The 27927-nt window shown below is 51.4% G+C and overlaps 2 protein-coding genes across 2 annotated transcripts; both read left to right on the plus strand.

Moving 5' to 3' along the window:
* Positions 1–600: 600 nt before the first annotated feature.
* On the plus strand, positions 601–12205 carry TRIM63 (tripartite motif containing 63; the record flags this gene model as incomplete). Its single annotated transcript, XM_082859870.1, has 9 exons — positions 601–759; positions 1668–1840; positions 4663–4831; positions 5623–5718; positions 7132–7365; positions 8129–8151; positions 8474–8598; positions 10853–10924; positions 12195–12205. 9 exons carry the CDS (start codon positions 601–603, stop codon positions 12203–12205), a joined length of 1062 nt encoding a protein of 353 aa, XP_082715996.1.
* Positions 12206–18583: 6378 nt separating this feature from the next.
* On the plus strand, positions 18584–25799 carry SLC30A2 (solute carrier family 30 member 2; the record flags this gene model as incomplete). The annotated part of the gene is made up of 8 exons (XM_082834122.1): positions 18584–18633; positions 19296–19513; positions 20233–20379; positions 21051–21204; positions 21951–22125; positions 22856–22961; positions 25031–25165; positions 25654–25799. The coding sequence occupies 8 exons, from the start codon at positions 18584–18586 to the stop codon at positions 25797–25799; spliced, it is 1131 nt and encodes a 376-aa protein (XP_082690248.1).
* Between the last annotated feature and the right edge of the window lie 2128 nt (positions 25800–27927).

A 27927-nucleotide genomic window follows, 5' to 3' on the forward strand; every position in this document is an offset into this window, starting at 1 on the left:
AGGATGGAGGGATGGGCTAGCCTGAGTGTGTGGGGTGGGGGTGGGGGGGCGGGGATGGGGCGAGACCAAGGTCTCTGGCAACATGCTGTGCTGGGGATGGGCCTCATCTGGGGACAGACCTGATTTAGGTCAGTGAGAGGGCACCGGCTATTAACCCCACAAATCCCAGTGGCCCACTCCCTCCTTACCAGCCTACTGTGGGAGGAGACTAATTTTTGGAGGAAACTCTGGGTACCCAGTCCTGCCCCAAGCCTGTCCACGAACAAGCTGTTCTTGTTTACGACCCCCGTCCCAAGGGAACAGCGATTGCTCATCCTTACATGTGATTTGAGAGGCTGGTCTTTCGGGCCTGGAGGAAACTCAAGCCTCGCCAGCCGCTTGGCGTTGGAATTCTCAGCTGGTCCCTTCCTGGGGCTCATGTGACCAGGGTCCAGCTATAAATATCAGAGGGGCCACAGACCAAGGCAGAATTTGGGCTCCAGGAGAAGAAGGCAAAGAGGCTCCAGGCGGGTATTCTGTGACAAAGGCAAGACCCCAGATCTGCTTAGAGCGAGGCAGGTGAAGGAGACAGCCAGGTGGGTCCCCACGTCTCCTGACAGTATGGATTATAAGTCAAGCCTGATCCAGGATGGGAACCCCATGGAGAACCTGGAGAAGCAGCTGATCTGCCCCATCTGCCTGGAGATGTTTACCAAGCCAGTGGTCATCTTGCCATGTCAACACAACCTCTGCCGGAAGTGTGCCTGTGACATCTTCCAGGTCAGTGCTGGGCATGGCCTAGAACTGGGGCCTCAGGCAGCTACTCAGTTTTCCTGCAGTGAAAACTAAAAGAAAACTTCTCTCTTAGCCCAGGACCCTTCCAAACTGGGGCTGTTTTACCCCCCTCTGAAGTGAACCCCTGCAGAGGCCTCTGGAAGGGGCCGAGGCGGGTAGGGAAGCAGCTCTGGCTGCCCCATTCCTTCTCCATGACGTACATTTCCCCTCCCCACCCTGCCTGTAGCTACTCCACCCCTGTCCTGAGCACCGCAGTTGACTCTCCAATCAGGATTCCAAAAGCCTCAAGTGATAAGTGGGAGAGACAGGCGGAGAGGGGAGAGAAACCAGACCCTGGGGGCTGGAGCCAGCTCCAAAGTGGCAGGGTGCCCAGAGTTTTAGGAGGAGGGTGGCCGAGAGGCACTGAGCCATAGAGGCATCTTCCCCGTTGAAGCTGTCCCCTCTATAATGTGGTGCAGGAGGGACTTCATCTCTCTAAGAAAAGAATGGGAGCGATGTGCATCCTGGTTGGGAGGCAGGCCTCAAAGTTCCCCAGAAGCACTTTACAGAATGATCTCTCACTGTTTTTTCTTTAAAGTAGCAGCCCTAGGAGCTGGCTCTAATTATATGCCCATTTCATAAATGGGCAAACTGAGGCTTGGAGAGAAAATGTTGCTCGCCTGAAGTCATTCAGAGAATTACTGTGACTTGAGCCTAGGTCTGCTGACCTCCAAACCTGTTGATTGCTTGGTTACTTCTCAGGTGCTCCCTGTGTAAGGAGGCTGGTTCTCTCATTTCAGGATAGGGGGCTTTAAGTCATCTTGGGGTGAGCAGGGGGAAGGATAGTCGGAGGTCAGAAAGGGAAGGAGTTGAGGAGGGAGCCCAGGCCTCACCTCTGCCCTTGCCACCAGCAGGCTGCAAATCCCTACTGGGCCAACCGGGGTGGCTCAGTGTCCATGTCTGGAAGCCGTTTCCGATGCCCCTCCTGCCGCCATGAAGTGATCATGGACCGTCATGGAGTGTACGGCCTGCAGAGGAATCTGCTGGTGGAGAACATCATTGATATCTACAAGCAGGAGTGCTGCAGGTCAGTTCACCCTGCAGCTGGGAGGCCATCCCCTCTCCCCAGCTCATCCTCTGAGCCCAGCTCTCCAAGGCCCCGTTCTCCTTCATCTGCTCAGGATCCAGTCCCCTAGCTGGAAGAGCTATGCTAGCCAATCCAGAGAGCCATCTCCCTCTTCCCCAGGCAGGAACGGAGGCTCACCTTATCCCGCAGCCCTGGCTTTTGGTGTCACCCAGTGAATGGGAGGGGATGCAGACGTTAGGCTGTCCTCCTGGAAGATACTGAGACAGAAACCAGGGGAAAGATGAGATGTAAGAGAGAGAGAGAGGCACTGGAGCCAGTTAAGTGGCCCTGATAAGCAGAGAAGTCACCCAGTGAGAACATAGCCAGTTTCTCTATAGTGATAACACCAGCGCGAGACACTGGGAATGCGTCCTGCTGCTGCTTCGTGACAATCCTATGGGTCAGCACGGCTTTCATCATCCCTGTTTCATGGATGAGGAAGCTGAGGCTCAAAGAGGTGAAGTCAATTACCCAAGGTTTCCCAGCTGACAAGTAGAATTGCTGGGACTGGGCCCAGTCCATCTAGCTCCAAGTCTCCCTATTTGTGAAATAGCCACTCATTCTCAGGCAGAATTTGTGCGTGGTCGAAGTTGTACAGTGTTGGGCCTCAAACTGGGGAGAGACACAGCTACCAGGGAGATCTCTACAAATCAGGACATCCTGACAAGACTTCCAGGCTGCTGACCTCATGGCCCTTGTGGTCCCAAACCTTCACCAAGTGCCTGCCTACAGGCAGTGTCTGGCCCCCCAAAAAGGTGACAGACCAGTCCTCGCCTGAGAAAGCTCTGACCTGAGAACTGTGTTTGCTACTCTGACTCTGTTACTCATGCAGTGTAGAATACTGGGTAAGTCTTTGGGCCTCCGTTTCCCCTGTGTCCAGAAAGGGACAGTAAGATTTGTTATTGTGACTGTCATGTAGGATTTTGATGGGAAATGTTAAAGATATCAAATATTTATTGAGCAGCTACTGTGTGCAGGCACTGCACTAAGTATTTTCCGTGCATTATCCCTGTTTAATTCTCACAGTAATCCTGTAAACCATTCTTACCCTCATTTTCTGATGAGGAAATGGAGGCTCTGAAAGGATCAGAGGTTTGTCCTAGGCCACTCAGCTAGCAAGTGGTGAAGCTGAGAGGGAGCCTGTCTGACTGACTGCCCAGTGAACATTCTTAACCGCTACTGCCTCTTATGTAGCTAGAGTTCAACACTACAAAAATGCAATGATATCGTTGATCATGATAATAATAATAATAAAATCAATATTGCACCAGAATAGTAGCCCACCCAGTGTCGACCTAGGAAGAGTATGTTGTCAAGGCCTTTCCACAGAGTTGAATGATGATGATAGTTATTGAGGGTCTGCTCTGGGCCAGGCACTGCACATTCAGTACAGACAATTCCTGCCATGATCCCAGTAGCTCTGGGATGAAACCAAGGCTCAGAGAGGTGAAATCATTTGTCCAAGGTCACAATGAGTAAGTGGCAGAACAATCTGGATTTGAACCCTGATGTTGGTGCCTGGGGCTGGGAGGATAGGCAACTGGGATGACAGAGGACACAAGTACCAGACCCTCAGGATCTTGCCTCACCTCTGCACCTACTGCCACCCCAGAGCTCCCTTCCCAGGGGATAGAGACAGGTGGCAAAGGGAGAGCCCTGCCAGCATGGGGGGACCCTGGGCTAAAAGATGCAAAAAGGTAAGTCTGGAAAGGGGCCTATCTAAGACCCTGAGGGGACAAAAATGCCCAGGGTGTGATCGGCCATGCAAGGTTCTTTGGAGGGGAGGCACTGACATGATGGGGGACAGTCATTCTGAGCTGCCTGCTGTGTTAGGGGCTGGGAAAGCAGAGGTGTGTAGATGTGCTCTTGGCTCTAAATGAGTGTATAGTTAGCTGGGGCAGTAAGACCTAGACCCAAAAAATGGAATCTCGGGGAGGACGTGACCCTGAGAGAAACACAGAAAACATGCCAGAGGCCCTAAAAGGAGAGAGAGAGACAAAGGGAGAAAGTCAACCTAAGAGTGTGTGTTTGGGGGGAAACAGAAAGAAGCGATTCTGGACCCTGGAAAGAATCTTGGACTGGAAATCAAGGCTTGTGCTGGGCCATTGGATGGCCCTGCGTTGCCCATGTTCTAGTTGTGTGACTTGGGGCACACATAGTGCCTCTGTCTCAGAGCCTCGGGGCACCTTTGTGGCATGCTTACGGATTTATTCTTTCTACCTGTATTTAATTACCACCTTCTCCATGCCAGGCACTGTACACTGCAGATTCAGGGGGTGAAGGGACTAGGCAAGTTTCCCGGCTTTGATGGAGACTACAGTCTGGTGGATTAAATATAGAATTCAATGAGGCCATGAATATAAATTGCTTTGCTCAGAGCCCAGCCTGCTGTACCCAAGAGCATGGGGACTATAATTAGAGCAAATGAACTCTAGCCTCCCATGCCCTGACTTGCTGGGTGACCTTGGGCAAGTCAATTCACCTTTCTGGGGCCCAGTTTCCTCTTCTTGAATATGTCTCAAAATGACTCTGGGATTCTGCAATCCTTCCCATGTCCTGTACTGGCAAGGCCTAGGGCCAACTCCATCACTGGACTTTGAATCCTAGTCTTGGTGTCATTGGCTTCCCTGGTCCTGGGTCCTCAGAGGATGGAAAGAAAAGGGTTTGGGACAGCCCACCACTGAGAGCTTGGGTCATGGATCTGGGGTGGCCTCCTGGGGCTGGGGGAGGAGACAGGGACTCGAGACTCCCACCTCGTGACTTATGACTCTTCTCCACTTCAGTCGGCCCCTGCAGAAAGGCAACCACCCCATGTGCAAGGAGCACGAAGATGAGAAAATCAACATCTACTGCCTCACGTGTGAGGTGCCCACGTGCTCCATGTGCAAGGTGTTTGGGGTCCACAAGGCCTGCGAGGTGGCCCCACTGCAGAGTGTCTTCCAGGGACAAAAGGTGCTGACCCGAGCTACTTCCACCCCCAGCCCGAGCCTGCTGGACATATGATTCAGGATGCGGATTTGATCCCTATAGATCTGCTGAGCTGGCCTTTCGGGAATAGTCACCCTGGAGGGACTTCCTGCCCGCAGGGCCAGCAGCCCTTGCCTTCCCTGGGGAGGTGGCTGAACTCATGAGTTATACTTAGAGCCACTTGAGAGCATCTGGGTGTGGCCCCAAGAGAGAGGGCAGGTCCCAGGGCCAGGCCACCAGGGCCCTCTCTGGCCACGACTTCTACCACCCAGTGTGGTTTGGGTCCCAGATACCCCTTCCTGTGCTGGTCACCTCTCCCTGGATCCCTCTGCAGCAGGAGGCAGCTGAGAGTCCTCTCCCTGGGCCTCTGGGCCTGTGGGAGCCCCGCCATGCTGTACATGCAGTAAGCAATGGCTCCCCTTTCTATGCTCTTTCCTCCCCACCTCCTACTCTTCTCTTGATCTCTCTCTTCTAGAATTCTCCAACCTCTTTCTTTTATGGATCCCTCCATTCCTAGAAACAAGCCCCTCCTCTGTCAGCACGTTGCTGTGTATTTTGGGCAGCTCATTTCCCCTCTCTGGGCCTCATCTGTAAAATGAGGGATGCAGTATCTCTCTGATATTTTCTGCTCTGGAGCTGAGCTGTACCTCAGAAAGAGGCTCTTTCTAGCAGAGAGGGGAGTGAGGGTGCCGTTTTGCTGCCACGCCCCAGAGGGCAGGCCCTGAGACTATTTTTGTCTCTCTTCTCCTGATCCCCCACCCCTTCCTCCCGTCTAGACTGAGCTGAGTAACTGTATCTCCATGCTGGTAGCAGGGAATGACCGTGTTCAGACCATCATCACTCAGCTGGAGGACTCCTGTCAAGTGACCAAGGTGAGGGGAAGACTAGCTCTGCCTGGGGGTTCGAAGCCTCCCAGTGCAGCTTGGTCTCTGGGGTGTTCAAGCAGGGGTGGTGGGGGAGGGACTGACTAATCAATTCATCCACCCATTCAACAAACGCTTCCTGAGGACAGCTGTGTGTCAGGCTCAGCCAGAGGTGCTGAGGATGTGGCGGTGAGCAAGACAGACCGGGTCCCTGACTTCAGGCAGTGTCCCCCCGATAATTCCCAGCATTTGTTCAGCACTGGTAGCTTTTAGAACATTGTTCCCCAGTGCGCTGTAGACTAAGCCTCTCAAACTTGAATGTGCATGCAAACCGCCCTGGGATCTTGTTAAAATTCAAGTTCTGATTCAGTAGGTCTAGAATGAGGCATGAGATTCTGCTTTTCTAACAAGCTCCCAGGATTTGCCCAAGTTGCTAGTCCATGGACTGCACTTTGAGTAGCAAGGCTGTAGAGGAAGAAGGCAACTTTTCTATCCCTGCAAAAGCACCCACGATTTTCCATCTCCCCTTGTGGGGACCTGGAAATGAGATGGGGGAAAGGGATCATTACATTTCTGGTGGACAAAAGAGTTGTGTGAAGGATAGGTTTAAAGGAAGGAAGAGGGATGTTGTTATTACCCATAACAACATAATAACATAACAACATAATAACTGGGAGGGGCTCCCAGTCTGACAGAGGATACTAGGGCCCCCAGTCTGATGAGATGCTATTATTATACCTACTTTATAGGTAAGGAAACGAAGATTAGCATCAGTGTTGGACAGAAGGAAGCCTCAATGTGGAGGCCACTAGGGGAGGAGCAGCTTCTCCACCTCTCAGATGACCAAATGTTGCAGAGCTTCCCAAATCTGGTCTTGGTCCTAAAATGGGAGGAAGACTGTGACTTGGGGATGCCCACATACATCATCCCATCTGACCTTAGAGTCTCTACTTTTTTTTTTTTTTTTTTTGCGGTACACGGGCCTCTCACTGTTGTGGCCTCTCCCGTTGTGGAGCACAGGCTCCGGACACGCAGGCTCAGCAGCCATGGCTCACGGGCCCAGCCGCTCCGCGGCATGTGGGATCTTCCCGGACCGGGGCATGAACTCGCGTCCCTTGCATCGGCAGGCGGACTCTCAACCACTGCGCCACCAGGGAAGCCCAGAGTCTCTACTTTTGATGAAAGGTGTAGCTTTCTCCATGACCCCAGCCTCCAAATGTTACTGGTGTACTAAGTGGCTGGGGAACCTTAGCAAAAGCTTTCCTTCTTGCTAAGGCTTCATTTCGTGTTCTGTGAAATGGGGGTGCAGTCAATCTCCCCCAGCTTCAGACTTTTTATTCCCAGCACACCCATCCCAAGAAAGAAGCATTGGGGATAGGATGGAGGGCCCGCAGCATGTGACTCCAAGATTTCTGTCCCCAGGAGAACAGTCACCAGGTGAAGGAAGAGCTGAGCCGGAAGTTCGACGTGCTGTACGCCATCCTGGACGAGAAGAAGAGTGAGCTGCTGCAGCGGGTCACGCGAGAGCAGGAGGAGAAGCTCAGCTTCCACGAGGCCCTCATCCAGCAATACCGGCAGCAACTGGAGAAGTCCAGCAAGCTGGTGGAGACAGCCATCCAGTCCCTGGACGAGCCTGGCGGGGCCATCTTCCTCTCGGTGAGCAGGACCGGGAGGGTGTGGGCCCTTCAGCTCCACAGCTCTGTCTGAGGGTCAAGTCGTGCTTCATCCCTGATCACCAAAGAATGTGCCCTTGGGCAAGTCATTTATTGCTCTCCAAGCCTCAGTCTCTCATCTGTAAATGAGCATGTAACAGTTCCTACCTTCTTTCCTCTTAATTGATTTTATGAGGATTATATAAAAGGATGTTTGTGAAATGGCTTTGCAAGGGGCAAAATACAGTGTCCACGTAGAGACGATTAATTGAGCACCTGCCAGAGGCCAGCCACTGAGGTGGAGACACAGATGAACGAGACACAGCCCTACCCTAGAAGAGCTTCTTGGGGGAGACATAAAAAGATCAGCTATAAGATTTTGTGAAGGAAGAGTAAAGTTCAATAAAAATTTCCTAAGCACGTACTGTGGGCCGGGCTTCGTGCTATACATTGGGTATAAAAAGGGGATTAGGTATCATTCTCATCTTGAAGATTTCAGAGTTTAAGAGGGTTTAGACTGATACTCCTAGAATCCAAGCTTCCTGCCAGGACAATGGGAGGTTCCTAGGATGATGAGCAAGATGTGTGCAGACGATGGACAGAGGGAAAATCCAAGTTGTGTTCTGCTGAAACTCAGGAGCGGGTCACAGCTGGGCTAGGGAACGGCACCAAGTGCCCATCTGCAGAGCCCAGTCACTGGTTTTGCTAATTTCCTGGGGCTACCCTTTCCGCAGTCCTAACCCTTTGCTCTTTCTTTTCCCCCACAGAGTGCCAAGCAACTCATCAGAAGGTCAGTGTCTCTCCGGGGCTATGATCCAAGGCCCCAGCTCCCTTCAGGGCCTCTGACTTCTGTCCAGAGGGCCTCGTCCTTTGCATTAGGTCTGCTGGGAGGGTCTCACCCCAGGATAGCTTTCCTGGCCTTTGCACCCCTGCTTTCTTGGACCATCCGTTCTGCTTGTGACTGGAGAGGAAATACTCCATCCTCCAGGGGGAGTCGTGTGGGCACAAGCAGGCACACTGGTGTAAGTTAGGGCTAAAACAACTCCTTCCTTCTCTGAGGCCAGAGATCTCACTGTGCTCCCACCCCACCCCTTTTTCTCTCTCCCCTACAGCATTGTGGAAGCGTCCAAGGGTTGCCAACTGGGGAAGATAGAGCAGGGCTTTGAAAACATGGACTACTTTACTTTGGACTTAGAGCACATAGCAGACACCCTGAGGGCCATCGACTTTGAGACAGGTAAGGGACTATTTTCCCCCCAAATCAGCTTCCCTCCCACTGAGCCCCACATAGAGGCAGATACACTAGCAAAGACGCCCAGATATCAGTTAAATTCATACAGCCAACTTCTGGATGAGCCCAGAGCCCACCACAGTGCCTGGTACATAATAGTTGCTCAATTAATTATGTATGGCTCTGCTTTAGGGAGGAACCTGGGGCAATAGAAAGAGCTTGGCAACTGGAGTCAGGCAGACCTAAGGTCAAATCCGATTCTACCACTTCTTATCCGTGTGGCCTTTTGGAGGCTTCCTCCGCCTCTGAAGTTAGGAGCTTCATTTCCTAACTTTAAACTTAGGTAACAAATGGGCCTCCTGACAATGACCACCGAATGGTGCTGTTACAACACATAAGATATTGCTTCAGAAGCCTTTGTAAGATGCTAGACATATACTAGTTATTGCCTAAAGCTAGTCTTGGCTTCAGCTTCTTACTGCTATAATCGCGGACGCTCAGGCACCTTAATTCATCTATATTCTGTCCTTGCTTCTGTTTGTGATTACTCTTCCTTAACGTACATATAATAATTGTAACAATATAACCATAACAATAATAAAGGAAAAAATTATAAGAGAAAATGAGGCAACCAGATGGAGAACAAAGATTTTGATAGTTTGCTCAAGGTTACACAGTTGAAAGATAGCTAGTTAGCGATGAAGAAAGAGAGGGCGGATCCAATTCTGCTGAATGTTGCATTTGTCTGAGAGGTGATGCTTCAGTGATCTGCTGAGAGAAAGAAAGAGGGGTAGAGGTTGTTCAGGAACAGGGAAGAACTGTGAGTGGGCTGGCAAGAGAAAGAGAAAAGCTTCTTGGCACCTCCTGCATCTGCTCTCCTGCAAGCTTTCAGACTCTGATGTGTTAAATCTGTTCCCAGAAGCCCAAATATACTCTATTCTTGGGTAAGGACAAAATGCATCCCAAAGCTGAGATGTCAACGGACTCGGGTGTATCCACTGCTGTAGAGCATCTGCTCCACTGTCACCCTCCCTAAGCTAAGATATTCAAGAGTGGATCATACTATGTGAACAGTCCGACATTGTGACTATCTGCACTGCCTTCAGTAATCTCCCTGAGCCTCCGCGCCCTCATGGATAAATGGGGAGAGTACCCACAGCTACCATTTATCGAGCACTTTCTATATCTGGGGCACTGAGCCCTGGACGTGAATTTTGTTGTTTAATACAACAACTTTAAGAGGTAGTTCTCTTGTCATCTCCATTTTGTAACTGAGGCAATAAAACCAAGGAAAGGTGAGAGACTTGCAGAGGCCACATACCAGTAAGTAACCCCGCGCAGATTCCACCGAGGGCCTTCTGGGGATTTTATGAGGCAGTGCGTGTACAGTCCTTAGCACAAGGAAGCACTTGGCACATAGTAAGTTCTCAGCAAATGCTGCTATGAGTAGTTAATTGTGATAATGGTTAAACCACCACAAAACCGTTCCCTGGGTTATGCACAGATCCCAATTGTCAGTTTGGAGGAATTAACTCTTTCAAGCCTCTCCCCAGATACTCTTGACAAATGCTCTGAGTCTGTAGTGACCCCTCAGGGCCCCCAAAGGCTTAAGGAAGTGGCTTGAGAGAGGGGGTGGGGAAGGGACACGTTCCCTGTGAGTAGAGCTTGAAGGCGATACCCCAGGATGGGAGAGTGAGCACAAAGGTTGCGGCACAGTCACTGTCTGCGGCTCAGTTTCAGACACCTAAGGAGCAGATGGCCCCAGAAGGGCTTCACGCCCCACTTCCACGCCTCTGTAGGCTAAGGAATGCGGAAAACTGAAGAAGCAGCGCTAGGCAAGCAGATTTCAAAGGCTGAGCAGATTCCTTCAGAATAAGGATTCTGCTCCCTGAGAATCAAGGCGTTTTTGTCCCATTTTCCCCAGGTAAAGTTGACCTGTCTGAGAAATGTGCAGCGGTACACAGTGTGCTTCCCCAAAGGTCCCTCCAGTCGCAGGCAGATCAAGTGACAGGTGCTGCTGCTGCTGCGACTGGAAAAAGGAGGTCTTGAGCCTCCCTCGCTTGGAAGGGTGTGGGAAGAAAGGAGGAGGTTGGGGAAGGAGGACACAAGCCCATCACCTCCTCGGCCAGTGATGTCACCGCGTGGCCGCTTGACCCCGACTGGTTATGGAACGGCTGCTGTCTCCAGCCTGGATCTCCTTTGAGCCTCTCCTCTGAGACACCAGCCCCAACCTAATGCAATTGTTCTTTGTCACACACAGGTGAGGAAGAGGAGGAGTTTATTGAAGAAGAAAATCAGGAAGAGGAAGAGTCCACAGAGGGGAGGGAAGAAGGTGAGAAATCCGTCTCCCTCCTTTCATTCGTTCATTCATTCAGTGACAGCATGAGATCCCTACTGAGTGCAAAGTGCTGTGCTTGACGGTGGGGTGATGTTTCTTGTTCCCTGTAGGGGTTTTAAACCTGTTAAGGTAAAGTCGTGTTCCCTTTACTCTTAGAGAACTCCCCCAAACTATTCATAATAAAAAGCTCCCATTTTACATCTAAATGACCTTCCTGAACACAAAGTGACACAGCGTAACAGAGGCAAAAGAGAGCACCCACAAGGCAGGCTTGGCCCAATGTTCAAAATTTTAAAAATTAGTTGTCAACATTTTTTAAATTAGATTTTTTTTTGTGTGTGTGTGTGTGGTACGCGGGCCTCCCTGTTGTGACCTCTCCTGTTGCGGAGCACAGGCTCCGGACGCGCAGGCTCAGCGGCCATGGCTCACGGGCCCAGCCACTCCGTGGCATGTGGGATCTTCCCGGACCGGGGCCCGAACCCACGTCCCCTGCATTGGCAGGAGGACTCTCAACCACTGCGCCACCAGGGAAGCCCTAAATTAGATTTTTTTAAAAGGATGTTTTGTTTTTGTTTTCTTTTAAAAGAAGAGTTCAACTAAGACTTTGGATTTTCACCCTGTCAAAATTTGGAAAGAGCTAACAACGCCGGGCTTGCCCTTCTCCCTAGTCTCAGAGAGCTGGCTCTGGGAAGCAGTTGCCTCCTTTGGATGGGACATCCAGTCCCACCACTGTCAGCCTGCCTGCTTGACCCATTCATGTCACCTGGCCCCATAGGTATCTGAGTTTCCCAACCTGACAGAGTACAGTTAAGGGCCTGGGTTCTGAATCACAGCTTTACCACGGACTAGCGGTGTGTTCTTGGGCAGTTCACGACTTTTCTGAATCTTGACGTACTCATCTATGCAAGGGGGCATACCAGTACTGACCTCAAAAGATTAGACTGTAATCAGGACTAAATTAGGTAATCATTTAACACAGTGTCTGGCACATAGAAACGTCATGTTTGCTAATGTTATTATTTTTCAATTCAAGTTATTATTGGAACTAAATTCCAATCCAGCTAAAAAACACAAAGTAGCCTTCTAGAGTCTTTTGCATTGGATCTGAAATCCATAGCATTTAGGCAGCTAAATTCTATTGCAATTTTAAACGGAAGAGGCCAGGCAGGAATTGGAGTCTGATAATTTTGTCACTGCATCCTGGTAAGCCCTGGATCCTCCTGAGGCCCTATCTCACCTTGTGTTTCTTCGTCTTTTTTTTCAGGACACCAGTAAGGAGATGGATGAGGGAGAGACCGTCTAGATGCAGAGAGACTGGGGAGGGTGGGGATGGGCCCAGCTACCTTGGTGACAGGCCCAGGGTGGGAGGGGTCAGGGCCCCCGGAGGGGCAATGGGGAGGTGTGTCTTCTCTCTGCTCAGAGAGCAGGAACCAGGAGCAGGACCTCACCGCTGTGTCCAGCGTCATGAACCAGAGTTGGAAACGTGCTTGAAACAACCACACTGGATACTTTTCTACGTTGGTGCAAAATGGAATATTTTGTACATTTTTAAAATGTGATTTTTGTATATACTTGTATACGTATGCCAATTTGGTGCTTTTTGTAAAGGAACTTTTGTATGATAATGCCTGGTCATCGTGTGATGGACGATTGTTGTAAAGAAGCGAAAGAAGCCAGGTTGATACAGCCACCCACTTCCTCTCCTTGGTGGGAGGGGCTCCGTAGCACTCACAGACCCAGGAAAGGATAAGGTACTGTATTTCAGTGTCTATTCCTGACACAAGGGACAGCGACTGAGTTCGTGTTACATGTTGTTTTAATAAATGCACAGCGCTTTCTTCCCTTTATTACCAAAAGAGCTGGGGTTTCATTCAGCCTTTTTTTCAGAGGACAGTTCAAGGTAGACGGACAGAAGGCCTGATAGGAAGAGTGCAGCAGGAAGTAGACAGTGATGGCAAGCCAAGGTTTCTATCCCACCAAAGAAGTTGTCCTTTAAACCCGCATTTCCCAATGAGAACTGTGTGGAAAACTGGCCCCGAGAGGACCCTCCAGAAAAGGGTTCAATGCCTTATTTTCTGGCTCTCCAGAAAACAGAGCCTGAGGCAAAGAGTAAACACTTTAGTTCAGCTACGGTCCTAGGGCAGCCAGAGTGAAGGGAAGTGGAAGCAAGTCAGGAAAGGAGGGAAGCAAATACAAAGCATCGCGTTGCCCAGCTGGCCACAGCTCCACCAGGAGACCCCTGGCTCCTTGCTCAGCCAAGGGAGATGCTTCTAGCAGGTTACAAAGAACAACCTGCCTCAAACAGTTCATCAGAGGGAAGAAGGGAGAGACCTGTCTGCTGGCTTCTTTCACCTCCCATCTCCCGGGACTGGAGTTTGCCTCCCGGAGAGTTAATGCCCTTGCTCTTCCACTGCATCACTTGGCCCTTTGGGCAGCTGCCGGGGGAAGCTTGAAGGCACCTGTCAGCTGACCCTGCAGGTGGTGGGTGGGGCAGAGCCTCGGGGGAGGGGGGGGGCCAGTGGGGTTGGGTGTGTGTTTTGTGTCAGTCTCAGCCTATCAGCAACCAATGTTGTGGTTAGACTGGCCCTTGTAGTTCTTATTATGATTTCAAGATGCCCTTAAGTACTAACCATCAGGAAATTCTGAAAAAATAAAGGTTTATTACTTACAAGATCTGCAAATTACATAGCATCCCTGGGGCCATGCAGTGAGTTCACGGGTGGAGAGAGGGAGGGAGAAAGCAAGAGCCTGGGTTCCGCTTTCATTGGGGTCTAGGGTGGGGGCCTAGGGTTTCACAAGCTCACTCTTTATTGGTGAATTTAGAACATAAGAGAGGGAATTTAAAGCATGGGAAGTGGAAAAAAGCGAATGGCTCAAATGGTCAGTTAGCAAAATCAACTAAGATCTCCAAAACAAAGGAGCCTCAGTGGGGAGATACGGCCTGGCTCTCTATCTAGTGCTGTGGCTGGCAAGGTGTTTATTAGAGATAGCCCTGAAGTGGTTGCCTCTTTTGAAATGGATGGCAGTCAAAGCTCAAGTCGGACACTCACATTACAAAAAAGAAAACAAAACAAAACAAAAACCTGTCAGGGCTAACGGCAGGGGTGCTGGAGCTACTGCTGCCCCCGCCGCAGTGGTCGCCATGGAGGCTCTGCTGGAGCCCAGATGTACTCCAGGGAAGGTCAAGACAGCCACCCGTGCTAGCGGATGAGGCGATGACCGCAGCTGAAGTAGCATCCAGGCTCTCCATGAACAAGGGGCCAAGGGGCTAGGTGGGAGGTGCAGCTGAGCGAATCTGAGGTGGTGCGTTAATTGGGTCTGAGACACCTCGGATTTAGAAATCTGAGGAACACTGCAGAGTCTGTCCCAACTTTTCGACATTCAGAACTCAGTAGCAACTTAAGGGCTCTGAGCAGTCCTGCCATAATGAAAGCTGTTTAACTTTAGCCAAATTACTGGTCCATCGAGTTCACGGTATTTGGAATACCATCTGATCTTTAAAGCTCTTAATATTTCTTGGTGGATTGACTATATAACCCAGCATTTCCCAACTTATTCATTCACATGACATCCTCCAGAACTAGCATTCTATGGAATTCACTTTACAAAAATGTTTTAAACCCTCACACCTCTGTCCATTTTCACTTCTGGGAGTTTTTCCAAGGCTAACTCAGTCCTTAACTTTGAATTTCAGGTAATCATATTTTGTTTTCATTTCTAGTCCTTAAATTCTGAAGCTTAAATTTTTTTAAAAAAATTGTGTAACATATTACATACACACAAGTGCACAGAACTAATTTTAGAGTTAAATAAACTACTGTATAGTGAAATCCTATGCTGTTACTTAACAGGTCAAGAAAAGGAACATTATATGTTTAACTGAATCACTTTGCTGTACATCCTAAACACTGTAAACTAATTATACTTCAACTAAAAAAAAAAAAAAAATAGGGACTTCCCTGGCAGTCCAGTGGTTAAGACTCTGCGCTTCCACTGCAGGGGACACGGGTTTGATCCCTGGTTGGGGAACTAATATCCCTCATGCTGCGCAGTGCAGCCAAAAAAGAAAAAGAAAAAGGAAAAGAACTTTATCAAACCCAAGAAACGCATCACGTGTCTCCCTCCTCTTGCTTGGAGGTAGCCACTGTCCTTTTTTCTGTTTTTCTACTGGACCACCAGGGAAGTCCCACCACTATCCTTTTTTTAACAATCACACACTTGCTTTTCTTCATAGTCCTAAATTTTCCTCCTATAGAAGACTGAAGGAATTTGAGGCCGGAAAGTTAGAAGCTTTCATCACCTTGAAATCACAAGAATCAGGATTACAACCTGTCCACATTCTGGCTCCAGATTTCTTCTCCGGGTTACTGATCACATGTGAGATAGGCATGTCCATCCACTATCTTGTCACTTATCAGAGGGAGGAGGGAGGGCAGTCAAGGCTCTGTAGTCAGAAATTTGAATTCCAGGGAGATACCCGTTCTTTGCAGATAAGGGAATCTCTACTTTGCCACACAAACCAGAACACCCAGAACACTTAAGGGTGGTATGAAGGGTTCTTGATCAACAAGTTTCTTTTAAGATCATGCTGTAAGGAAACTGGTTGCAGGGGGTTATTCCATGAACCTTGAAAACGGTTCCATAGGCTGCTGCATTAGAATCACCAGAGGGTTATTTTCCCTTAAACCTTTAATTCTGGGAAATTTCAAACTTATGGAAAAGTAGAGGGAATATTATAACATACCCTCCATACTCATCACTCAGTTTCAACAGTTACAGACACTTGTTTCTTCTCCATCATTACTCCCTCCCCACACTGGGATTATTTTAAGGCAAATCCCAGATATCATGCCCTTTTATCCTTCAATACTTTAGATAAAGGTTCTTTTCAAAATCATAACCATTTATACCATAAAAAATGAACAATAATTTCACAATAGCATTCAACTCAGAAGTTTAAACAATATAGGTTCCCAGACCCCCTCCCCAGACCTACAGAATCAGATTCATTGTGGAATGTAGGTGTTGACCAAGATAAAAATGCACAACACAAAAGTTGTGAGTTATGTTTTATTTGGGGTCCTTACTAAGCAGATGCTCCGAAGAGGTAAGGGAGGAACCAGGATATATATGAATTTTTTTTTGCTGAGAAAAATATGTAGTCTGCTAATCACAAAAAACAGACATCTCAAGTTAATGATTTTAGTGCTTTCCTATGTAAGGGAAGATGCAAGAATCTGGCATCATTAAAAATTTTCATAACATGTGCATCTTAACTACCTAGGGGCCAGTATATCCAAAGCCCAGAATACTTCTTATTTTTTCTCCATCCTGAATTCTCCTCAGTGGCCGACTGTAGTAGCTAATGGCTTGATCCTTGTAGAACTGGAATGGCAGGAAACATTTTTTTTCTTTATAGGAGAATCTACATCTTTAGAATAAAATTGTTGAGGTCTGCAACTTGCTAGGTCATTAGCAGAGGACCTTCTGGGGATCTGTGAATAGAATACAAGTGGAGCAGTTTTTCAGTATATCAAAGTCTTAACTAATTAGTCAAACTCTTGCAAATCAATTAAAATGCATCCTAGAAAAGTATTAGTTTAAGGGAAATTTGGCATAAAAGTTTTTATAAAATGAATAGATGTGTCTGGATCCAATCTGTAAATCGCCACATATTGAGAATTTACAATGTGCTTTGCATTAAAGGGAACGAGAGGGACATAGATGACACACTTTTTTAAAGCATAAATGTTTTGCCCTCAAATAAATTATAAGATTAATCTGAGCACAGGGCAGCTGGAAACTACAACACGACTGAGATGGCCCAGCAAGAAACCCCTGCGAGCTGCACCTGCCTCACTTACTCTCACCTGACTAAGTGACCAGCCCTATATTTATGTACTTCTTTATTTCAATCCAATTCACAGGCTTTTAACTAAGTGCTCAGTAGGTGCTCAGAGCTAAACTAAATTGTAATAGAAGTATAAAATACATCCCGGCTCTCAAAGAGCTTAAAATCTAGTGGGGAGATCAGGTGAGTATATGTCTGAGATGATAAAAGCTTACGTAGAGGTCCTCAGACTTTACTGTGCGGAAAATCCCCTGAGAATTTGTAAATATGTCGATTCCTAGGGTCTACATCCAGAGATTCTGATTCAGTTGGTCTGATGCGGGGACCTGGAGCCTGCACTCTAACACCTTCTCCAGGTAGCGCTGAGCTTGCTGGTTCTAAGAGCATACAGGAAAACCAGGAAGCCTGCGGTAAAAGTTGTCCACACTCAGTCCAGAGCAGGTGGAAAGGTACTCAGTGGGGACCCAATCTGGGCAGGCATGCCGCTGCCATCCTCGCTCCTTGCACTTAGTTTCCTAACAAGATGACTCCTGTCGGGGAGACACTGAAGGAGCCCCTCCTTGTCCCCAGTGGTGTGGGATAGGGGCTCACACCCTAGTCTCTTGTCTCTGTGAGGGGCCATAGCCAAGCCAAGGTCCCCAGGGCCCTTGATGATGGGGTGACTGGCCAGGGAGGTCCCCAGCCCAAAGCTCTTTTTAGGTAGAGGGCCTATCAGAGGCCCCTCCTCCCACCCAACCGCCGGGGGAGGGCGAAGCTTCAACTGGATGGGGGCATCAAGCCGGCAGGAAGGGCCGGCCGGCTTCCACCGGCGGAACACTACGCATGGCACCGTCCTGGGGCTCCTGGGAACTGCTGCGGGGCAGTGGAGAAAGGATGGTGTGGGTAGTGGTGTCAGCTCTGTCTAGATGGCGACTGCTGCTGAAGCGCGACCCTGCTCTGTGCAGCGGTGGAGATAAAGACGGCCACCCCAGATCTAATCCGAGCGCGCAAGACGGGAGGAACCGGCGCTGCTTCAGTGGCGAGGATGGATTAGTCAGTGCCAACCAGTCTTAAGGAGGGCTGCCGCCCCAGCCTGAGGGCAGGCATACCCCGCCCGCAGGAGCCCCCTGGCCTGAGCGGAAGAACATGGGGGTCTCGGGCGTCTGCAGCCTGAGAGTGGAAACCGATCAGTGGTTTCCTGAGGGCAAGACACAACCCCAGCCTCGGAGCCCTTATTCTGAGTTTAGGAGCCCCACTTCTGCTCTCAGGGGACCCACAGCGGATTTCTACAAGGCGGGGCCCGAGAACTTCTCGGTGGGACACACCCCGCGCCGAGCCGGGGAAGGCGGCGCAGACTAGTCCCAACTCGGAAACACCAAGCAGCAGAGCGGGGGCGGAGGGGAGCGGTTAGGCTTTGTGTCGCTGGCCAGGTGGGCTCCTTGGGCCCCGGGGGCGCAGGGGACGGGGTTCTAGGGGTCAATGCCGGGGCCCTTTGCCGCCAGCTGCCCCCTCCCCCTTCCCTGCGGGCTTTTGCACACGACGCGCGCGCTTCACACGGGGTAGCGGGGACCGGGTAAAGCCAGCGGGAGCGGGGCGCCACGGCTGACGTAGTGGGGGCAGCAGCGGTAGCAACAGCGGGACGACCCCTCGGCAGTCTCGGCACGGCCAGGCGGGAGCGAACTCGCGGCAGAGCGGGCGGGCGAGGGGCTCACGCGCCGGGGCGGCGGGAAAGGCGCGCAGTGCCCTCCCGGCAGGTGAGTGCGCGCCGCGGAGCGTCCCGCGCGCAACTTCCAGGGAGTACACGGCAGGGCGCGCGAGACCGCATGGAGGCCACCGAGAGGAAGCATCTGTTAGACGCCAGGCTTGGAGCCGGGTAAGGCGAGAGCCTGGGGAGGGGCGGGAATTTGAGTGGCATCAGACCCACCTCCTCATTTGCTATCCTGCCAGTGGTTGGTTTGGACGGCGGCTTGAACTGGGACCACACGGGAGGGGTGGGATGAGGTGAAGGAAGGAAAGGGGAAATGGAGCCTGGGCACGGGGATCATCCCTCCCCTCTTGTGGCTGAGCACAGATCCTGACGGGTTAGTGGGGAGTGCGTGCCTGGAGCCTTGCCCCGGGGCCAGCACTTTGCCCGGGGGCAGCCCCGCCCTGGGAGGCCCGGTGTCCCCAGACCGTGAGAAAGGGAGATCTGCTCTTCTCCCTGAGTGTAAACTCTCCTCCTTCTCCGCGCTCGGCTGGACCGGCCCAGCCCTTTGGCCAGTTCCCAAGGTCTTTGCCTCCTCCAGGCCCTGGGAGGGATGGGGGAGGAGGGAACACGCCGAGCCAAGACTCCTGAACTGGTTGTTCCCCAGCACCCCCTGCAAAGAGGGGCTTCTGGTCACTCCGCAGAGTCTGTCGAGCTTGGAGTATCCTTAAGCTCTTCTTCCAAATGGGCACATGGGAACAACCAGGTCCCGCAGAGAGGTAAGACTGGAGTCAGCCTTCTTTGCTCCCATCTCAGAGCTGAGCCTCCCCTCACCCTTCCTCCTTGGACAGGTCTTACAGATCTCTGTGGCAGGATGGGGCTGGCAGGATTCCTCTGTCTTCACCTGGCCTGGACTTGCAGACCGTTGAGCTGGCTACCAAAAGCAACCATTACTGTCATGCCCAGACGGGTCCTGGCAGTGACTGCGACCTCAAGAAGAAGAGGGCGTGGCGCCAGCTCTGTGTGGCCTGTGCCTTCTGCCTGTTGTTCATGATTGGGGAAGTCGTTGGTAAGGACTTTTTTGCTAATTAAATGAAATTGGCACATGGGTAGTTTGGATGATCCAAAAGGCTTTTCTCCTGGATGTTCCTGTAGTATTAATACTAAGAGCTCCATATTTTATATGCACACTGTCTCATGTAATCCTCACAACAACCTTGCACTGGCATATGGGTGCTGTTAGTCTCCTTATTTTACAGATGATGAAACTGAGGCACCATAAGGTTTAGGAACTTGCCCAAGATCACACACAACTAGTAGGTCAGGGAAGACCTGAGTGCCTGGAAGGAAGGAGCATTTACTGAGTGCCTGCTATGCTTTCCAGGCCCATTTTGGTTTTTTGTTTTTGTTTTTTGTTTTTGGCTATGCCATGCGGCTTGTAGGATCTTAGTTCCCTGACCAGGGATTGAATCCATTCCGAGGACGCAGTGAAAGCGGGGAGTCCTAACTACTGCACCGCCAGGGAATTCCCCTACAGGCCCAATTTGAACTCAATTTTCATGTTCACCCTCTACGTAGATTTTGCTAATCCCATTTCACAGATGGTAGAAGTTGAGGCTCAGAGAAAGTAAGTCACTTGCCCGTGGTGACACAGCTAATGGTGCAGAGGTCTGGAATCCATTGTCTTTCTCCAGAGCTCATGGTTTTCCTGCTGCACACACACTCTGGGAAGTTGGCTCCTTGGGGAACTGATAAGGACCCTCCACCCTCTTGGCCCTGCCCCTGCAGGTGGGTACCTGGCACATAGTTTGGCGATCATGACAGACGCAGCCCACCTGCTCACTGACTTCGCTAGCATGCTCATCAGCCTCTTCTCCCTGTGGATGTCTTCCCGGCCAGCCACCAAGACCATGAACTTCGGCTGGCATCGAGCTGGTAAGGGCCCTGGTTGGGATGGGGTTGGAGTTGGGAGAGGGGGTAGGTCAAGATCAGGTTCTTAGGTGGGTGCACTGGGTCCCTGAGTAAGGCCAGGAGGGTGATTTGGGTGGGGGAAGAGGATGTTAACCTTGGCTTCTGTCCTTTGGGAGCTCCCAGTCTGATGGGCTAGCCCTGGTCCCCTGTTCCTCTGGGAATTCCTACCCTGCAGGGGAGGAGAGTCCACCTTCCTAAGAAATGAAGTGGCCAGACTTCAAGAATAAATGACTGTGCATTAACTCTGCACATAACTCCATGGATCAGTTCTAGGGGGAGGGGAAGTTCAGCAAAGCCTTTTGAAGTTCATCTCTGCGCTGCATTGTCATTTTCCTCTTGGTGGCAGATGGCCCAGCCTCTGTTCCTCAGAAGCCTTAGTTTGCCAGCTGAGCAATGGGTATATATTTTAATGAGTCAGCTTCAACAGAAAGGGTTGACCCAGATGATTTCTTGAGTTTCTTCTAGCTCAGATGTTCCCAGATGTATGAGTGGTGGGGTAAGGTGCAACCACACCAGCCATAGCTCCAGCAGAGCCCAGTCGGACCCAGGCCCAGACTTTGTGGGGACGAGGAGGGGGCTCCTTAGCCTTAGGGCCCCATGCTAAGATTGGTATTGGGGGCCGGGTTCTTCCTCAGAGATCCTGGGCGCCCTGATCTCTGTGCTGTCCATCTGGGTCGTGACCGGGGTACTGGTGTACCTGGCGGTGGAACGGCTGATCTCTGGGGACTATGAGCTCGAGAAGGGGACCATGCTGATCACGTCGGGCTGTGCTGTGGTCGTGAACATCATGTGAGTGTGGCCTGGGTTCCCTGTGAGTCTTTCCCCCTCCCACTTCTCACATGCATACCTACATGCCTGCCCTCGCTAGAAGGAGGAGGTGCTGCACTCCAGGATAGGTCGCAGGATCAGAATTTCCCTAGTGGTCTGAGCTCTGGCACCTGGAACACCTGGGTCCTGCCTGAGGCCTAGGGCAAGGCCATCGGGAGCTGTAAACCTGGGGCAGCATCAAGTTCCCACCCCATACAAGTCAGTGAATAACCAGAGAGGCTTCTTACCTGTCATGGGGAGGGGTGAGTTTAGTTCTTGCAGGAGCAGGTGTCCCTAGGGGCAGAATCCAAGTCCTTTTTCAAGGTGATGTGCCTGAAATTGGTCTCAGTGAGAGGCAGGGTGTGTAGAGCACCGAGGTCTCTTTTGGGTTCTCTCACCTTTGCTCGGTGGCCTTGGGCAAGCCACTTCCTTCTCTGGGCCTCAGCTTCACCATCTGTGACATGGTGAAGGCCCCTCTATGGGGCTTTCCTGCTCTGAGACTTGGCACTGGGGCATCTTTGTGCCCAGATTCAGCCTGGCATTGGATGGAGTGAGCCCCTTCTCCTGTTGGTACTCTGAACGAAGGCCACGTGGGTTGGGCTCCTCACGTGGCCAAAGGGATCATGCAGTCTGGGGAGGCCAGTCCTGATGGGGGCCTCTACCTGGCTGATTTGAAGCCTCTATCTGCTACCTCAATGAGCCCCTTGGCCTTGTCTCCACTTCTGTAGAATGGGATTGATTCTTCACCAGTCTGGCCACGGACACAGCCATGGCCATGAGCACAGCCACGACACCAGCCAGCAGCAGGAGAACCCCAGTGTCCGAGCTGCCTTTATCCATGTGGTTGGAGACTTTCTGCAGAGCTTGGGCATTTTAGTGGCAGCCTTTATTTTATACTTCAAGGTTAGAGCTGGGGACACAGGGAAGTGGGCCGGGTGGGGAAGGGAGGCTAGATCATCTGGAGCTAGAATCATTTCCAGATTCTAGCTCCCTCCCAGCTCTGGGCAAAAGGGTAGGAGAGGGAAGGAACATTTATCCAACACCCAATAAGTGTTAGCACTTCTGATCTTGCTAACAACCCTGAAGGGGAGGTGGTGGTGTTTTCTGCAGCTCAGAAAGGCTCAGGGACTTGCACAGCGTCACCCAGCTGGTAAGTTGTGAAGCCAGATTAAAACCCAGGACTGTGTGCTGCCTGGGCATTGCCCATCATATAGAGGCAGTGTGGTGTAGTGGAAAGAGCCAAGGGTTGGGTTTGAAGCCTGGTTCACCCCTTGCCAGCCGCATGATGTGGAGTGGGTCCCTTGCTCTAATTGAGCCTCTGTTTCCCCATCTATAAAATGGGGATGTTGGACCAGATGGTGCCTAAGATTCCATTTAGCTCCGTCCGTGTCTCAGCCCCTTGGGCAAGGAGGGGTGGGAAGGTGCAGTGCCTTATCCTAAACTGTGGTCTGTCCTGCCTGTCCTTTTGGACACAGAATAAAAGGTAGAGAACTGGGAGGCAGGGTCAGGGTGAGGTTCATGCCCACCCTGCAGAGAGAGCCCCTCTCCGTGACTTAATGTTGGGTGGGAGCAGAGAAGGGAGGCTAAGGTGTTGGGTGGTGAGCCCCAGCTCTGCCTTGCCCTTTTCCTGTAGCCAGAGTACAAGTTTATAGACCCCATCTGCACCTTCCTCTTCTCCATCCTCGTCCTGGGGACAACCTTGACCATCCTGAGAGATGTGATCCTGGTGCTGATGGAAGGTAACCTGGGCTTGGGGCTCCCTTTTTGCTCTTGGCTCTCCAGCTCTAATATAAGTTCAGGTGTGTGTGTGTGTGTGTGTGTGTGTGTGTGTGTGTGTGTGTTGGGTGTAGGATGCATCCCAGCACATTGGCGGGGGGCCATGATCTGGAGCCTGGCATAGGTTGGAGAACCTCCTGGGGCCCCGGGCTGATCTTGGCATTGAGCAGGGCCCTCAGGTGTGCTTGTTTCTGGAAATGTTCTCTGGATCGTCCTTTCCTTCCTCTTACCCCCAAGGGTGCCTCCTCCCTGCTGGGATGTGTCCTCCCTGCCTAGGCAGGGGACTTCCGGCTGGTGTCTGTAGCACCTGGCCCTCCAGTCCTTCCTCATGTTTCCTGAGTCTCCACTTGCTTTCCCTTGGGGGGTGAGGTTTATGTTTCTCATTGCACAGTGGGGTCGGGGTGGGGCAGACCGAGGATCAGAAAAAGACAGTTGGTGTTGGACAAGACTGCGGAATCCACTGCAGCTCAGGCCTTCCTTTCTGAGGACCCCACCTCCAGAGGACGTGGCAGGGCTTTGATTGGTGGCAGATGGTCTGCACACATTCACCCAGCTTGCTTGTGCTCAGGATCTTGGGTCATAGGTCTCTGTGTGGTCAGGGTTGGTCTAGATCCTGATTTGGGGTCAACAGGAGTGCTTGGCTGCAGGTCAGAGCTTTTTCTCCAAGAATGTGACTGACCCAGATGAAAGTGATGATCAGGATTCCCTATGCGGGTGCAGGGATCCCCAGGTTCCCTTCTTTAAAAAAAAAAAAGTTTTTTATTTGCAGTATAGTTGATTTACAGTGTTGTGCCAGTCTCTGCTGTACAGCAAAGTGACTCAGTTATACACATGTATACATGCTTTTTTAATATTCTTTTCCATTATGGTTTATCCCAGGAGATTAGATATAGTTCCCCGTGCTATACAGTAGGACCTTGTTTATCCATTCTACATGTGATAGTTTGCACCTACCAACCCCAAACTCCCAGTCCATTCCTCTCCCTCCCTGCCACCTTGGCAACCACAAGTCTGATCTCTATGTCTGTGAGTCTGTTTCTGTTTTGTAGATAGGCTCATTTGTGCCATATTTTATTTTATTTATTTATTTATTTTAAAGTAGGTTTTTTTTGTTTTGTTCTGTGTTTTAATTAATTTATTTTTGGCTGCGCTGGGTCTTTGTTGCTGCACGCGGGCTTTCTCTAGTTGTGGTGAGCGGGGGCTACTCTTCCTTGCAGTGTGTGAGCTTCTCATTGCGGTGGCTTCTCTCGTTGTGGAGCACGGGCTCTAGGCGTGCGGGCTTCAGTAGTTGTGGCACGTGGGCTCAGTAGTTGTGGCTCGTGGGCTCTAGAGTGCAGGCTCAGTAGTTGTGGCGCACGGGCTTAGTTGCTCCGTGGCATGTGGGATCTTCCCAGACCAGGGCTCGAACCTGTGTCCTCTGCACTGGCAGGCGGATTCTCAACCACTGTGCCACAGGGAAGCCCTCATTTGTTTATTTTTGTTTTTATTTCTGTTGCCTTGGGAGACTGACCTGAGAAAACATTGGTACGATTTATGTCAGAATATGTCTTGCCTATGCTGTCTTCTATTAGTTTTACGGTGTCAACGTCTTATGTTTAAGTCTTTAAGCCATTTTGAGTTTATTTTTGTGCATGGTGTAAGGGTGTGTTCTAATTTCATTGACTTACATGCAGCTGTCCAACTTTCCCAGCACCACTTGCTGAAGACAAAAAAAAATTTTTTTAATAGAGCATATACTGTGGGACTAGGCACTGTTCTAGGCACTGAGGATAGGGTGGTAAACCAAACAATTGTCCTGCTCACATAGTTTCCACTTCAGAGGGAGAGACAGCAAGAAACTAACAAAGAAGATAATTTCTGACAGTGTTAAGTGTGAAGAGGAAGATACAACAGGGTGAGATGATGGGGGTCATTTGGGAGGTGGGGGCAACGTCAGGCCAAGGAGGCCTGAGTGAGGGGACATTTGAGGAGCAGGAACAAGTGTGGGTGGGAGGGCGCCCTTTCCTTCAGCCCCTGTCCCTGCCATCCTCAGGGACCCCCAGGGGCATGGACTTCATGGCTGTGCGGGATCTGCTGCTGTCGGTGGAGGGGGTGGAAGCCCTGCACAGCCTGCATATCTGGGCGCTGACTGTGGCCCAGCCTATCCTGTCTGTCCATGTCGCCATCGGTGAGTCGTGGGAACACTTGGGGTGGGTGAGAGAGAGGCAGCGGGAGGCCCGGGGCCATCCCTGATGGGTCCAGATGACCCCAGATGCTTGCAGTGCCCATGCATTGGACCTGACCCCATGCTGAGTACTTGACATACATTATTTCATTTGGTCATCACAGTCCCATTTATAGATGAAGAAACTGAGGTTGGGGGGTGGGGGGTTATAAGGTCACTCGCCCAGGCTCTTACAACTAATCAGTGGCAGAGGAAAGATTCCTAGCCTTAAAGCCAGTGCTTTTCCTGCTCTTTCAGGGTTGTGCCAGGTATGGGAACCAGAGGGTTGCCTGGTACAGGAGTGAGTCTGGGGGTTTCTTGATGTCCATCGTCCCCTATCTTGTTCTGCTGGGGGTAGGATATGAGACTGAGGCTCCTAGTCATTCCTAAGGGCCCAGGAGTGAGTAATCAGCTCTCTGGTGCCTCCCCTCATGTGTCCTCTCTGCCCCCAGCTGGGAATGCAGACGCCCAGGCTGTGCTGAAGGCAGCCAGGACCTGCCTGCAGGGTAGGTTCCACTTCCACACCGTGACCATCCAGATAGAGGACTATTCTGAGGACATGAAGGACTGTCAGTCATGCCAGGGTCCCTCGGACTGACTGCCTGGCCAGGCACCAACTGGGGCATGGACAGGCCTGCCGACGGCTGGACTGAGTGTCCCCCAGGCCCAGCCAGGACTCTGCCTACCCCAGGTGGGTTATAAACCAGGTCACTCTCCTGACTGCTGCTCCATGTTCAGTGTGGAGGAGGCTCGTCCCACTCCAGGAACGGGCTCTTCCCCGTCTCCCCCATCTGACTCCCGCCAGCCCCGGGATGGGAACTCTGCAGGTGTAAAGCTGGTGTGACCCCACTCTTCCAGTTCCCGGTGGGGCAGGGTTTGGGCCTCATCCTCAGCTAATGCCGCCCTACCACTAGCCTCTGGAAAGGCAGTGGGGCATAGTGAGGGGTGACAGAGGGGAGACTCATTGTCCCCTCACCTGCCTGCCTCATTTCCCATTTTCAGTCTGTCTGGCCTTTGCCTTATGAATCCATAAAGAAGCCCTGGGACAGAGCCCCCTTCCTCTGCCTCTAACAATACGCTACAAGGAGGCCATGGGGAGTTGGGGAATTGTGAGGACTCTGCACACTCATACGGGTCTCCCCTGAGATGGGGAGCCAGGGGGCACCTGAGGCTGATCTGTGCCTGAGTCATTTCACTGAGAGCCAAATGTTTCCTTTTCGTGGAGGTAGGGGGCTTCTGATTAGGTAAGGACCTGCTGGTTTCCTCTTTCTTTATTCCCCCCACCTCGCCAACGCCCAGGAAGCTGTGCCAACACAAAGGTGTCCTGGCGGGAGGGGTGGAGGTGGGCACAGGTTTCAGCTTGGGTCCCCCGCAAACAGCCCCACAGGCCCCGGGCCACTCCTCTTGCCCTGATTGTGTCCCGGGGTCGGGGAGCCTGACACTGGGTATGGTTGGGCCAGCTCTGTTGCCGGTATGGCCTGGCCTGCTCAAAACTTGGGGATGGAGGACACAGAGGGTACAACCTGAACAGGAACCCCTGGCTTCCTGAGGTGTGTGTGAAGATTCCTGAATCAGGAGGTGGCTTGTATTTCCAAGATGAAGCCGGGGGACCTGTCCCCAGTCTCACAGAGGAGGCAGCATGCCCAGTCATCAGGTGGCTCTGATCTAGCGGTCTGTCTCTGCCCTTAGGCAGGTCAGCGCCCCTCTCGTCTGCGGACAAAGAATGTTGACACCTACCTCACAGGGTTGTTGTGAGGACTGGAACTAAAGTCAGCTGAGCATATGGTGGTTGTGGGAGAGTGGGTGCTTTTATCATCATTCTGGAAGGATGGCCTGAGGGGCCAGCACTGGGTTTGTCTTGACTCTGTCCTGACCCACAGCAGGAGGAGGAGGGGTTGGTCACTCGCCTTCCCCTCTGAGCCTCTCTCTTCCCATCTGTGAAACGACCTGTTTGTGCCTTTACAGTACCGTCATCCAGGGTTGTCTGTGATCTAGGTTTGAGGGTTCTTCGGCCCCTTCAAGTCTGTGGGAAGTTGTGCTGGCTTGGAAGTGTGTGTGTGTGTGTGTGTGTGTGTGTGTGTGTGTGTGTGTGTGTGTGTGTGTGTGTGTGTGTGTGTGTGTGTGTGTGTGTGTGTGTGTGTGTGTGTGTGTGTGTGTGTGACTGCTGGTGGAGCTCCACTCCACCCCAATCTTAGAAATCAAATTCCTCCCTCCCCCCAGCCATGGCAGGCCGCAGGAACCTGCATCCTGGGCTTTGCTATATTTCAAGTCCTTACACACCTCTCAAGAGACAGTCATTGCTGTCCTCCATTTTTACAGATAAGAAAACTGAGGCTCAGAGAGGTTGAGTCACTTGCCCAAAGTCCCACAGCCCTAGGTCTCCCCCTACAGCAGGGGCTGGGGACCTGCTCTGGGCTGCATATTGGTACAGTATGAGACCTTGGGCCTGGCAGCCCACAGGCAAGGCCATGCCAAGGTAGTTCAGTATTCTGGGTGCTGCAACTGTGAGTGGGGAGGGAAAAGGTGTCTCTTTCCCTCAGCTGGGCCTGGCACTTGGAGTCCTCCCCACCCTGGGAAGGCTGCCTGGGTTGCAGCTGTGTGCTTCCTCAACAACTGTCCTTGACTCAGTGCCAGACTGTCTTCCCTCTCCTTAAACTCCCAGTTCCCCCTCCATCTCAATAATATAGCAGCCCCACGCCTCCCCAAAGAGCCTTCTCTGCATCCCA

The sequence above is a fragment of the Leucopleurus acutus genome (genome assembly GCF_964270905.1).
Source record: "Leucopleurus acutus genome assembly, chromosome: 2".
In the NCBI taxonomy this organism is placed as follows: domain Eukaryota; kingdom Metazoa; phylum Chordata; class Mammalia; order Artiodactyla; family Delphinidae; genus Leucopleurus; species Leucopleurus acutus.